General features: G+C 45.6%; 1 protein-coding gene across 1 annotated transcript in view; it reads left to right on the forward strand.

Moving 5' to 3' along the window:
* Hydin (HYDIN axonemal central pair apparatus protein) overlaps positions 1-13,308 on the forward strand; it is a 319,191-nt gene that overhangs the window by 217,071 nt on the left and 88,812 nt on the right. The window contains exons 37-41 of the mRNA XM_026399248.2: positions 103-276; positions 2,054-2,227; positions 6,064-6,237; positions 9,887-10,098; positions 13,009-13,143. Coding sequence (XP_026255033.2) covers positions 103-276; positions 2,054-2,227; positions 6,064-6,237; positions 9,887-10,098; positions 13,009-13,143 — 869 coding nt within the window. The remainder of the gene's footprint in view (positions 1-102; positions 277-2,053; positions 2,228-6,063; positions 6,238-9,886; positions 10,099-13,008; positions 13,144-13,308) is intronic.

Genomic DNA, 13,308 nt, shown 5'->3' on the forward strand with positions numbered 1-13,308 from the left:
TATCCAGCAATTCTCCCCATTGTCAACTCCCTGGACCCCCATGGCCCCTGTGCCCCTCCCAGCTCCTCCCCCTGTGTTTGCATCTTTTTTTCCCCCTTGCAGAAGACGAAGATATAACCATTTCCGACCAGGGAACCTCCGCCAGCACAAAGCGAACGTCACTCAGCCGAGGGATCTCTGTCACATCCTACCTGGAAGAGCGGCACTACCCTGACCTCAAAATCTACCCAGATGAAGAAGAGGATGAGGACAGCCTGGAAAAGATAGTGTTCCAAAGTAATAGAGCATTTTAATGGTTGGGGGCCAGTTCTCTCTAAGCAGAAATGAGGAGATGGTTCAGTGCCCTTCACCTTTCTCCATGGGTATCCCCTCTGGGCCCCCTAGTACTGGCTCCCTGCCTTCTGGAGAGGCCCCAGTCCACCCTCACATCATGCCCCAAGCACAGACGTCTGCTGGAGAGCTCAGCATATGGCCCATTCTTCTTGCCACAATTAATTGCATTTTAACTAGGCTAAGTATTAATCTGAATCTTTAATGCTAGAATTTCAGCAGACAGGAGGGTGGCTGGAGAGCTATTCTGGGAGACTGGAGAGCATTCTTTCCAGTGTCCCTCTAACTGGAGTCCTCCTCTTGACCTCCCAGTTTTGCAGTCGCATCGTCTGGCATGTATCTTCCCCAAAGTACACAAGACACTGAACTTACATTTAGAAAATTAGTTTCAGCAAAACTGGGTTCATGAGGGCTGTTTGTTGCCTGTCAGGATGAAGCACACACTGCCTTGCCAGGTGCCTGCTCAGGGAATAGGAATCCTGAGCAAGGCTAACAAGATCTTGAAAGAGTTAAGTTGTCATTCTGGGCCCTCGTCAGATTTGCCAGGTGAATAAATTAAAGTGGAAGAATGCAGTGGGAAAACAGACCAAGACAGAAGCTCTTGGCTTCCATGCCTCATGATTAATCCCACCAAGATCAGCCCCTAAGTGGCTCCTGGCCGCCCCTGGCAGCCTTTCCCCAGCCCATACATGCTGGCTGTGTCCCCGTCTTCCACATCTGGGCTCTCCCAGAGGCAATGCTGGACACCTTGTGAAGACAGAAGCACACCCCAGTGCTCAGGGTGGGAAACCTGGGAACCATCTAGATGCTTGTCAGTAGGGGAAGAGTTAAATTATGACAAATCTTTACAATGGAATTTATTTAGAGGCTATTTTAAAAAAAATAAAATCTGTATTTTAATAAATGAAAAGCTACTAAAAATATATTATGTGAAAAAGCAAGCTGCAGACAAAATTTAGGATATCATCCCAATTGTCACTAAAACACTGAATGTGTTTGGGTGACTGTAAGTATTTGGCCACATACTGCCCTGAATACCATATGTATCACTCTGCCGCTTGCTTTTCTCCATTAGAGACATCCCTCCAGACCAATGTTTTTGATCTAAATCAAGGTTTGGTCCTACTGTAATATCCTAGGCCACGCTGTCTCTGCTGCAGCTACTCAGCTCTGTCCCTGAGCATGGATGGAAGCAGCCAGGGACAGCACAAGCCAGAGGGCCATGGCCGTGTTCCAAGGGAACTTTGTTTACAAAAACAAGGAACAGGACAGATTTGGCCTATGGGCTGTAGTTGACCAGCGTCTGCTATCTAGGTCATTATTTCTACAGCTACTCTGTATGAATCCTATACTGTGACTATGCTATCATTTAATTTCCCATGATATTAGAAATTTAGCTGATCGATAATATTTTGTCACTATAAGCAGTCCCTCTCTTCATACAAATTCACTTTTTATTTTTCAGCAGGGGAGATTCCAGATATAGAATTCAAATCAGAGTGCCTATTTAAAAAAAAAAATTTAAATGATATGGACAAAACTCGGGCCAGAAAGAATGTTCTCATACTCTAGGTGGGGACGGCTGTAGTGTGTGCCACTTAACAACAGCATTTTAAAAAGAAAAATTCATCCCCACTGCCACCAGCCCCCACATCAATACATTCTGGGTGTATCACACATGCATATACACGTGCGGATACGCATGCGTATTTTTGTTTTGCAGGTGAGAAGATTCACAGCATTGACAGCCATTCTGCAGAAGAAGTTGGAGAGGTGGAAAACAACCCAGTGAACAAGGCTATCGCTCGTCACCTGGGCATTGACATTTTTTCAGAAAGTCACTTGGCCAAGAACCGGAAAGGCATCGCCATTATCATCCATGGGACACCCTTTTCTGGTATGTGACAACTCTGAAGGGAGGTTAAGATCAAGGAAGCCATGTCTCTTCCATAAACCTGGTGGCTTCCAGGGTGGTGACATCCACCGTGTGGTCAGGGCAGATTCTAACAACTTCATTTGAGGAACAACATACCAGAGAAATTACTAGATGTACCCCAGAGCCAAACGGCCCTACCTATGTCCAATCCTAGCACTGCCATTTATAGCTGTGTGCCTTTGGGAAAGTTACTGAAGTTCTCTGTGCTCAGTGTCCTCATCTATAAAATGGCATTAATAGTATTTCTTTTATAGGATGGTTGGGAAAAGCAAAGGAGAACATTTGTATAAAATGCTTACGTCAGTATTTGGCACATTGTAAACACTGAAAGAAATTATCATTACTATTACTACAGTGACTATTATCATCCATCATTGTCACCATATCTTGAGTTTAAATCACCACTGAAAAAACATTCCAATCATATACTAAATAATCTCAAAGAATATTTTGCTAATCATAGTCCCATCAAGGAGAATAATCTTTCACAAGGATCCTTTTTTTGCCCCCAAGTGAGCAAAATCACCTACATTGCCCAGGATCTTAAACTTGTGTAGTGGATTCCAGTTTGCAGAGCTCCTTCCCACTCATTTCTCTGTATAAACTCCACAACCACCTGGAGAAGAGAGTCCGATTGCCTCTACCTCACATGAAGTTAATGTTCAAAGAAACTTCAGAACTTCCTCCCAAGGTCCCCCAGGTAGAAAGTGGCAGAGCAGTGGGACCTTGGGAGGATGTCCTGGGAGCTCTCTTAGCTTCAGCTTCCTTGAAGAAGAGCAAGGAGACCTTTCGTGATCCAATTATTGTCACTCATACTTCGTTTCTGGAACATCTTTGTTCTCATCACTGAGAAGCTCCAGGAATCTTTAGAAGAGTAGCAGTCAATTATCCTTTCCTTTGGAGAACCTTCCCTTGAGGAGTCACAACCCAGAGCTTAAAAATTCTGAGGCCAGATTTGGGAGCAGCAGGTAGAAATCGAATAAGACGATTAAGAATGTGATGGAAAGTGTTTTGAAGACCCCACTGCCCAGAGCCACTCATGGCATTTTTGTGTTGCACTGGAAGGAGTGTCGGAGAGACGACGAAGCAATCAAGACAACTGGAGAGTTGACCTGCAAATGCACAGACCTGGAGGGCGTCATTAGCCCTGCTCTAAAGGAGGGTCCAGACACATCTCCATCTAAGGACGACAAGCACTATTAGGGGGAAATGTCGACCTCAGCAACAATTCTCACATTTTTTAAATGGAGCTTTCCAGTTTGCAAAGACTCTTCAAGCAAAATAGTTTGAGTCTCAGATTGTTCAGCGTTGGGGATTTTGCCCCTTTGGGGTGTATGGTGAAGTTAGCAAATTTAATTTTTGAAAGACTCTTCAGCTTATCATTTAAGTGCCAAAGAATTAACCCCAAACTGTTAAATTGCTGGCCTCGGAGATATAAGGTTAAGAAGGAGAGCCTCAACACCCCATTTCAAATTGAATTGTTTGAGCCTTTATCCTTACAATAATTTAAAAATATTAGAGAAAAATCTGGGACATTATTTTATAAGAGGGGGAAGAATAAGTGTAAACCCTTTAGCTATGTTAATTTTAGGCATTTCTTAGGAAAACAGTTATCAACGTGGACAAAGGTTAACTGCATCAGTATTCATTGCAGCACTGTGTACCATAATAAAAATTGGGGTCAGTTGAATCACTCACTGTGGGGTACTGGTTAATTAAGCCATGGTACATTAATGTAGGGAACTGTCTTGCCATTAAAAACAATGTCTTGGGGCTGGGAATATGGCTCAAGTAGTAACATGCTCTCCTAGCATGCGTGAGGCACTGGGTTCGATCCTCAGCATCACATAAAAATAAAAAATAAAATAAAGATACTGTGTCCACCTAAAGCTAAAAAATAAACATTAAAAAAAAAACAATGTCTTGGGGCTGGGGTTATGGTTCAGTGGTAGAGCACTCACCTAGCACATGCCAGGCTCGCCTAGCACATGCATAAAAATAAATAAATAAAATAAAGGTATTATGTCCAACTATAATATATATATATATATATGCACTTAAAATGGTTAAAAAGGTGTTTTGTTGTGTTTATTTCACCACAATTTTTAAAAATGGTGTTGTACAGGTGTACTGAATGAATAGAAATAGAATAGAATAGTATTATGTCCAACTACAGCATATATATATACAATGTCTTTTACATCACTGTTCACAATAGCCAAAAGGTGGAAATAACCCAAAAGTCATTGATAAATGCACAAATAAATAAAATATGGCATATTATTTAACCTTAAAAAGAAATTAAATTCTGATATGTCCCCCAACATGAATAAACCCTGAAGACCATATGCTAAGTGAAATAAACCACACACAAATGAACAAATATTATGCTTCCACTTATGTGAAGTACCAGCTGTGGTCAAATCCATAGAAATAGGAAGCAAAGTGGGAACTGCCAGGTGACTGGGGGGGTGGAGAGTTGGGGGTTAGTAGGTGCAGTTTCACTCTGGAAACATGAAAAAGTCCCAGAGACGGATGGGGGCGGTGGTTGCACCACAGAGTGAACACATTTAGACATGGTTAACGAACTGTGCACTTAAAATGGTTAAAAGGATGTTTTGTTGTGTGTATTTCACCACAATTTTTAAAAATGGTATGTACAGGTGTATTGAATGAATAGAAATAGAATAGAAATGGATATTCATGACGTATCATTTTATACAAGAAGAAATGCCATGCATATGCTTTATAATTTGTATTCATTTGCTGTATCTTCTGTAATAAATAGCCACGAACTTAGGGACTTTTTTAAAAACCATAAATTTACACTCTTACAGTCCTGGAGGTCATAGGGCTAAAATGGGTCAGCAGGGCCACTCTCCTTCTGGAGGCTCTCGGTGACAATCCATTCCCTTGTCTTTTGCAATTTCTAGAAATGTCACCTGCATTTATGGGACCAGGGACCTCTCCTCCATCTTCACAGCATAGCATCATTCAGTCTCTACTTCTGTCGCCACATCACCTGCTCCAAATCCAACTCTCCTGTTTCCTTATAAGGAGTCTTATGATTAGATTGAGCCCACCCCCAATAATCCAGGATAATATTAAGATCTATAAACTGATCACATTTGCAAAATCTCTTTTGCCATGTTAGATAACATATTTGCAGGTTCCAGGGATTAGAACAAGGACATCTTTGGTGGGGGGGGGAGTTATTATTCAGGCTCCTGTGTAACATATTTCTTTTTTATAAGAAATATTAAAAACATAGTTAACTATGCAAATTTAGCAACCATAGGTTAACTATAATCTCTCTAGATGATTGAATTATGGATTTCTTTGCTTTGCTCTTGCCTGTTATTTCTGAATTTTCTGCTTGCTTTTTAAGAAAATTACCTAGAAATCAGAAAAAAATAATCAACACAGATTATTCTTCATAAGAAAAAGGAAAGGAGAGAGGGAGGGCGGGAGAAGGACGGAAGGAAGGAAAGAAAAGAAAGAGTCCTCCTGTTAGATAGTAGGAACTATAAGGTATTGTGAAGATCATCTGGTGGAAAGGGGAATCCCTGGTGAGGACATGGGTTGCCATGAACACTTGCCTCAGTCATAGGATTAGGACTAGATCCACCACCCTTATGCCTGGCTCAGATCTCCCTTCTTTTTGCTGCTGTCCCCCTGGCCACTCAAAAGACTAGGAGGCAGAATACTCAGATCACTTTACAGAGGGGTCTAGGATGCAGAACAAATGAGAACCATGAAATCCAGTGTCCTGACTTCTTTTTTTCTTTTTTTAATAGGAAAGACAGCCAATGCTGTCAACATAGCCAAATACTACAGCGCAGCCTACTTGAACATCGACTCGATCGTGCTGGAAGCCATATCCGATGGCAACAGCATCCCAGGCATCCGGGCCCGGGAGCTCTGTATCAGGGCTGCCATCGAACAGTCCATAAAGGAAGGAGAGGACAGTGGTAAGACCCCTTCTCCCTGGCACGTGGTCCAGGGGCTGGCATCTACCTACAGGTAGTGCCTGTCTTCGCTGTGCTTTCCTCCCACAGCTGGCACATCAGCCCAGAGGAGAATCCTCTCTGCCAAGCACATAAGGTCCAGGTCTCCTGGCCTGCCCAACACAGCTGTGCTCTTGGCATTGTGGGGAAGGGAACAGCACCTGGGAGGGAAGCACACGTGGACAGAGGAAATAATGTTGCAACAGAAGCTTCAGCTTCTTTGGAGGATCAAGTTTGGGTTCCAACATGAGTGATTTGGGGACATTTTCATGGAAGTGGGCTTTGAAGAAATAAGAAATTACTAGTAGGCAAAAATAGGGACAGGCACATTCCAGACACAAAAACAGGGGAAGTGGTCAATCGAGGGTGGGGAGGCAGGTTGAGGCTAATCATAATTGACCCTGATTAGGAATTTGGACTTTACTGAAGGAGAAGAAGGAAAAGGGAGGTTTTTGCACTGTCTTCTCCCAGCGGTCAGAAAGTCACAAAGGAAAGTCAGTCTTATGCTGTCTTATAAAGGAAGCAATAGTGAAGCTGAAGATGAGTGGGCCCGGGCAGCTGGCCTGATGTCTAGCTGCCCGGTGGAGAATCCAAAGAGTGGGAGGCAAGATGGTGACACCTAGACTTGTCGCCATAGGAACTAGCAGGACAGTGATATCATTTGCCAAGTCAGGGAACACAGGAGGAAGAGGAATGTTGCTAGCGAGTACATGAATGGAGTTTTTGGATCCCAGAGTAGTAAGGCCTGGTGTATCAGGTCATCTGAGGGACCTACAGGGCAGGAAAGCAGCTTCCCAATGGGCAAATATATTAAATATGAAGCAAGAGTACCTGCTAGGAGGTGGACCATTCTTAAGTAGTCAAAACAACATGACGTGGTTCCTAATAGTGCTGCGGTGCCTGCTGGTTGGGAAAAACATGAAACATGTGACTATTTCCATAGGTAAACAATGTGTCCCAGTGTGCCCCAGCCCCTGGCTGGGTGTCCAGTTGTGTCTTCTCCCACAGTATCTCTGCTTGGGATGCTCTTGGGAATGGAAGGTTCTTTGCTGAGAAGATAAAATAAGAAACTCTTAGTGAGAATCCCCAGCTATGTCATCGTTCTAGTTTGATTTTTGTTCCCTTTCCTATGAAATAAACTGCATTTTGTCATGATCTGTGGGGCTGTGTGAATGTCTGGGGCCCAATAGTAAATCTGAGCTCCTGATCTGAGAAAGTCATGTCAAGTGAGAGACAGAGGTGAGGGAGCCTCCTAAGGGAGAGAAGAGGCACAACCACTGGAGTAGATGAAATCAACCCAGAATGATTTCATCTACTAGGGAAGAAGTCATTTTAGGAGGAGCTGGTGGAGGAAAACCCAGGGGAGGCGGAGACGGCAGAGTGAGGGCAAGCAGCGGGGATCTCTGGAGCACACCAGGGAAGTGAAGGAGGGAGGGCCCCAGAGCTTCAGGAAGGGGGAGCAGAGGGGCTTCTCCATCTTCCTGTTTCCTTGTTCTCACAACCCTTATCTCTAGTAACTTAGAATTTATTTTACTTATTTTATTTTATTGTATTTTTCACTGCCCCCCCCCAAAAAAAAAGAGTCCACTTTTGGAGGCAGGCGTCTGTGTTCATCTTCCTCACTACTGTGTTCCCAGCACCAGGACCAGGGCCAGGCACACAGTCAACCTGTCACTAAGATTTATGAGAAGGTAATGAATCAGTGAGCAGAGTCAGAGACCCCGGAAGGCTCCAGCTCAGGGAACCCAGAGTGGGACGCCACTGGAGTCCACGGTCTTGAAGCCATGGCTGCCTTTGGGAGTCCCTGCAATAGAGAGGTTCAGCTCTAGTCTCCATTCGCTGTCTGCTCTAGAGTCAACAGGTCGTGCTGAAGTGCTAAGTCCCAAACCTGCCTGAGACAAACAAGCCATCAGCCCCAGGGGCTGCTGAGCACTTGACAGCGGCTAGTCCAGACCCAGGTATGCAGCACACACTGGAACTCTGAAGATGTCGTGTGAAACGACACCGTAATAGTTTTTACATGTTGTTCACACATTGAAATAGTCACATCTTTTTCACATATTGAGTTAAATAAAAGCATATCATTAAAATTAATTTTACTCTTACCGTAGCTACTAGAAAATTTTAATCACCTTAAAAAATACATACGTGGCTCCTATTATGTCTATCAAACAGAGCTGGTCTAGACTGCTGTTTTGAGAAATCGAGGAGTGAAGGAAAAAGAGGTGGAAGATGATGGTTTGAAAGAAATAGTGTCAAATGAGAACTTTTGTTAGAATTATATCTAGAATTGCTTTCTGTCCTGAAGGATGCTGTGGACAGGGGAAGGCAAAAGGCATATGGAGACCATAGAAGTGATTCCACAGCAGTCAGTGAAAGGCAGGGGTGAGCAGGGAGGAGCAGAAAACACAGTGAAGTGGGCAGGTACCAGGATGCAGGAGGTGGGTACTCATTGTCAAGGCAAGATCACTGGTGGCACTGCTTCTGAAGGAGGCAGGCAGAGCCTGGAGGGATGGGGGGCAACAGGACATGGCTACACATGGGACCTGCCACTTCTACACTTAGAGCAGGATTTGGGTGTAACTTCTTCAATGGGGGCTTCAGCCTCTTTAGTCCCCACCCCCACCCCAGATGCAACATAGAGTCCTTGTACCTGTGATCAGCTCCCTGGGGGAGGAATGGAGAGGGTGGCACAAAAAGAAAACGCAGAGTTAATTGCAGTGACAACTCTCAAGGGAACTCTGGAGACTTATTTGCTGAAATGGTCAACAGCAGCAGTGAATCTTAACGTGTCTCCTGGGAACTGCTGAAGCACAGATGCTCCCGGGCACACAGCTCCATCACCCATCTAGGGAGGTCAAGAGCATCTGCTGAACTCCTGTTCTCCCTCAGGGACAGGTGGCCCATCCTGAAGTTGGAAGCTCAAGGGACACAATGAGACAAGACCAGGGTAGTGGCAGGTGAAGGGCGTCTAGAGACTTGGAGGCTCAGAGGTGACAGGAGCTTATCAAGGGTCCAAGATACCCCAGCAAGAGTTTTTCCAAATAGCTTTTTAAACACTGGAATTTGGCAAGGGAGCTTCTCGGTGGGTGGAGCTTTGGAAGGGTGGCAGTCTGATGGGAAGCGGGGTTCTGGAGTGAAAAGAAGAAATTAATCTTGAAGCCATGGCTGCCAACAGGCACATGCTTGTTGTTTTATTATTATTTGTTCATTTGGGTGGCTCTTCTGGGAAAGGAGGTCAGAGAAGGCCTCACCCTAGCTATCGGTAACATCACCATTGCCTAAAACCTCAAAAGGTCAGGTGCCACGTTTCCCAGGCAGCACTGAAGCATATCAGCAGTTTCAGAAATTGTTACCCTCTGGGCTGGAAGGGGGAGTGGGCACAGACCTATCACCAGGATGAGCAGTAAAGAGCGTGGATCTCAAGACCAGCTCTCCATTCACTCATCTTCTGGTCCTTGGTGGGCAGAGCTTGTTCTCCCAGCCTGGTTGGCTGCATACAGGGATGGCTTTGGAATCCTAAGAGAACAGTAGATTCCAGGGTGCCAACCCCACTGTCAATTTATCCTTACCCTAAGGTGGCTTTTAATAAAAACTCCCCCTCTCCTTATAGCCCAGGAGGCTGCTGTAAACCAAAATATCTTAGCAACACGACTGAGCAGTGAGAACTTGGGGAAGCTTACGTCCGATATAACCCTGGTGAACCCAGAATTTAAACCTGCCAAGAGCGTGCGTGGAAGTCTGCTGTTCCCCAAAAGCAAGGCAGAAAGCCACGGCTCAGGGTCGCAGAAGCAGCATCACCAGCACCAGTCGGAAACACCACAGGTACAAATCGGGGCTCTCTGGAAGGAGGGTTGGGATCCTTCCTTCCTCCTCCTCCTCCTCCTCCTCCTCCTCCTCAGCATCCTGCATCTAGACTGCCACCCTTCATTTCCATGGGTGTCCTCTGCAGGCCAGCCTAAACACTGGCCCTGCACCACCTCTTCCACAATAGGAATAGTGCTCAGCAAGGGCCATTTATGTTAGAGGCACTGGATCAGGTGTTGGTGAAGATAAAGCAAAGTCCCAGCACTGAGGTTGCACTGATGAGGAGTCTGATGAGGGAGGGAGCCATGCATGCAAATATTTTCAATAAATTGAGATTAGTGACAAATGAGGCATATAAAAGGAATCAGGTTGAACCATAAGAAATGGATAATACTCAACGATTGTTGAACCCCACAATAGCCATTCCCTATGGGTCAACCTAGTACCAAAGAAATGTTAAGGATGAAACCATTGAAGTGATGGGATTGCTGCAGAAGGAGTCTTGGAGTCACAAAGAAGTCACAGAGTTTGATCAACATGGCAAAAGACTTAGAGAACAATCTTGACAACCTAGCAGGTGCCAAAGCCAGTTACAGTGGGGTGAGGTGAGCTAGCGAGTCATAGATAAAGTGAAGTCAAGTGGGTACAGACTTTTAGGATGTTTGACAGATAGGAGAAAAAGAGTCATTACAAGAGGAGCAAACTCAGGGTCAGTAAAGAAGTCGAGGCACAACAGTCCCTAAAGAGCTTCTGGAGAGCTATGAGGTGATCATCCACCCAATAGGGAATGGGATTCCAGGAGAAGGGAAGAGGGCCAGAATAAGCAGTGAAGGGGAAGGGAGCTAGCCTCCCCTGGAGCCAGCAAGGGTAAAAACAGACACAGCTAAGGGCAGGAGAGGCAAGGTGAAGGTTGGAGGTTGGAGAAGTCTGTCAAATGTGTCTGCTATTTGCGCAGGAGGTGAGGTCTTTTGCAGGAAGCACTAAGGAGGTCAGGGTTGCAGAGCATGCTGGAGGTGGGTGGCACAGCTCCAGTGTCTCTTCTGTGGTGAACAGAACCAGAAATTGGTGGTGGACAAAAAGAAAAGTAGTTGAGAATGATAATGGCCCCACCAAGACTGGAAAGTGTAACTTCACAGTTGTAACATTTCTCTAAGTTCCCCCGGAAGCCCTCATTCAGAGGCAGAGAGAGGTGGATGAATATTAGATGGGGTGGGGGGATGGAGCACAAGGGGAGGTCTCCATGGGAGAAGTGCCCTGCAGGTTGGGGGAGCATCCCCCAGGGCTGAATTTGTGCCAGACCGTGCCTCTGATCTTCATTTCCATCTCACCTTCTTCTAACACCTTAAAAGCCGAAACCGTTTTCTCATTTTCTTTTCTAGCACCATCTCTTTAACACTCTATTCCAGGATCTAAAACTCAATATATTTGTTGCAAATAGGGTGATACGGAGAGTCATTTTTCTTTGATTTTGTTCTGTCTATCTAGAAGTAAAATAAGGCTTTTTAGAAAACTTCAAAGGTAGCAGAAAATCCCAATTCTGACTCCAACCATCTTTCAATAAATAGGAAACTTAAAGGCCAGGATAGAAATCCCTGCCCCCAGAAAAATGACTGCCTTCATTGCTCCAGTGTGACAGGCCTCAAAACAGTTTGGACGACAAAATCCCCCAATCAGAGTGCTTTACCCAGAGATGTGGCTGCTTGGTCTGTTTGAAGCTCTCATAAATCACGAACCCTCCAGCAGCTGCACGTTCAGTCCTGTCACAGATGTGAAGAAAGGTGTAATATGGTATTTAATGACAATACGGCCTTTATTTATAAATCCCCTTTTTTTTCCAGGAAAGCACCAGTTATAAATCCTGAGTTTTTGAACCATATTTAATCCACCATTTTTACCTCTCAATTCCCCTGCCTCCTCTGCTACTCACCACCATGATCACATTCCTAGATATGAGTCGTGGACACCCATGAACCCCAAACTCCCTCTATTGCACACTCTACTTTCTGACAACCATCTTCTAACTAACTTTCCAGCTGATTTGCTCTGGTAAGTAATTGGCCCCATCAAATCCTCCAATCCACATTCTCTCTGCTTACCACCCGCCTCACCGACCTCCTGCCCCCATTCGGATGCCAAGTGCCCTGTGGGCACTCCCTGTGCCTTCCCCTTCATCACATTATCCAAGCAAAACCCCCATCCCTGGTAAACCATTGCTCCTACTCTCTGCACAGCAGCTGGATGTGGATGGAGAAAATGCCTTCCCTAAATGGTCTAATTTACATTTAAGACCACAAGTCTCAAGTGGCCTCTTTGGTCTGCCCTAGTCATTTTGTCCTCCATTCAAGATGACTCATCCATGGCTGTCCTCACTCCCCTGACTTCTCAGACACTCTTCCTCTTTCCCAGTTTGTGGTCTCTGCTGATTTCCTGGGGAAAGCAGCAAGGGCAAGACTAATACCTCACCCACCACCACCCACCTCCCAGTCCGCCTCCTGTCTCACCCAGCGCTGCGCTGCCCTGCAGCTCTGTGCTGCCTCTGCTCTCATCCAGGGCTGGTCCCCTCCTCCCTTATCAAGGGCTAAATTCTTGCAGCTGTCCTCTCACTCCCATGAGAACGGCAGCACCATTGCCAGCCCGGCTTCCTGTTGGATCTCTGGTTCCTGAGAAGAGTCTGGTGCATAATGGGTGCTCAGGAAATACCTGTTGAGTGAATGAACAAGTGGATGCAGTCCAGGACGTACCTAAGAACCTCTCAAAGTATTCCCATTCAAATCTCCCAGCAATTCTTTAAGGAAGACAGGAGTCTACAAAGCAACCCCCATTTTACAGATGAGGAGCCGGGAGAGATTGTGATTTTTATTATTAAGGTCATATGGCTTGCCAAGACACCTAGCTGGACTCTCACTCCTGCTCCTCTACCCTTGACAGATTTCCTACAGCCCCCTCCTGGGGCCCGCCCAACGCCGGCTCAGCGTCAGCGCCAGCATCGGAGGTGAATCGGGGCTGATGAGCTGTGTGCTCCCTGAAGAGCTTCTCACGCAGATCCTGGCCGAACGGATACAGGTGCGTCCATGTCCACCTGCGTCACACGGTAGGACTCGCCACTCACACACTGTCCCTAGGAGCTGAGATTCTGGGCTACCAGCCACTTGCAGCAGCTCAGAACCCAGGGCCTTGAAGAGGAAAGATGAGTTTCTTCACCCCCAACAGTCATTCATCAGACCTTCT

This window comes from Urocitellus parryii, chromosome 15 (genome assembly GCF_045843805.1).
Source record: "Urocitellus parryii isolate mUroPar1 chromosome 15, mUroPar1.hap1, whole genome shotgun sequence".
NCBI classification, from domain to species: domain Eukaryota; kingdom Metazoa; phylum Chordata; class Mammalia; order Rodentia; family Sciuridae; genus Urocitellus; species Urocitellus parryii.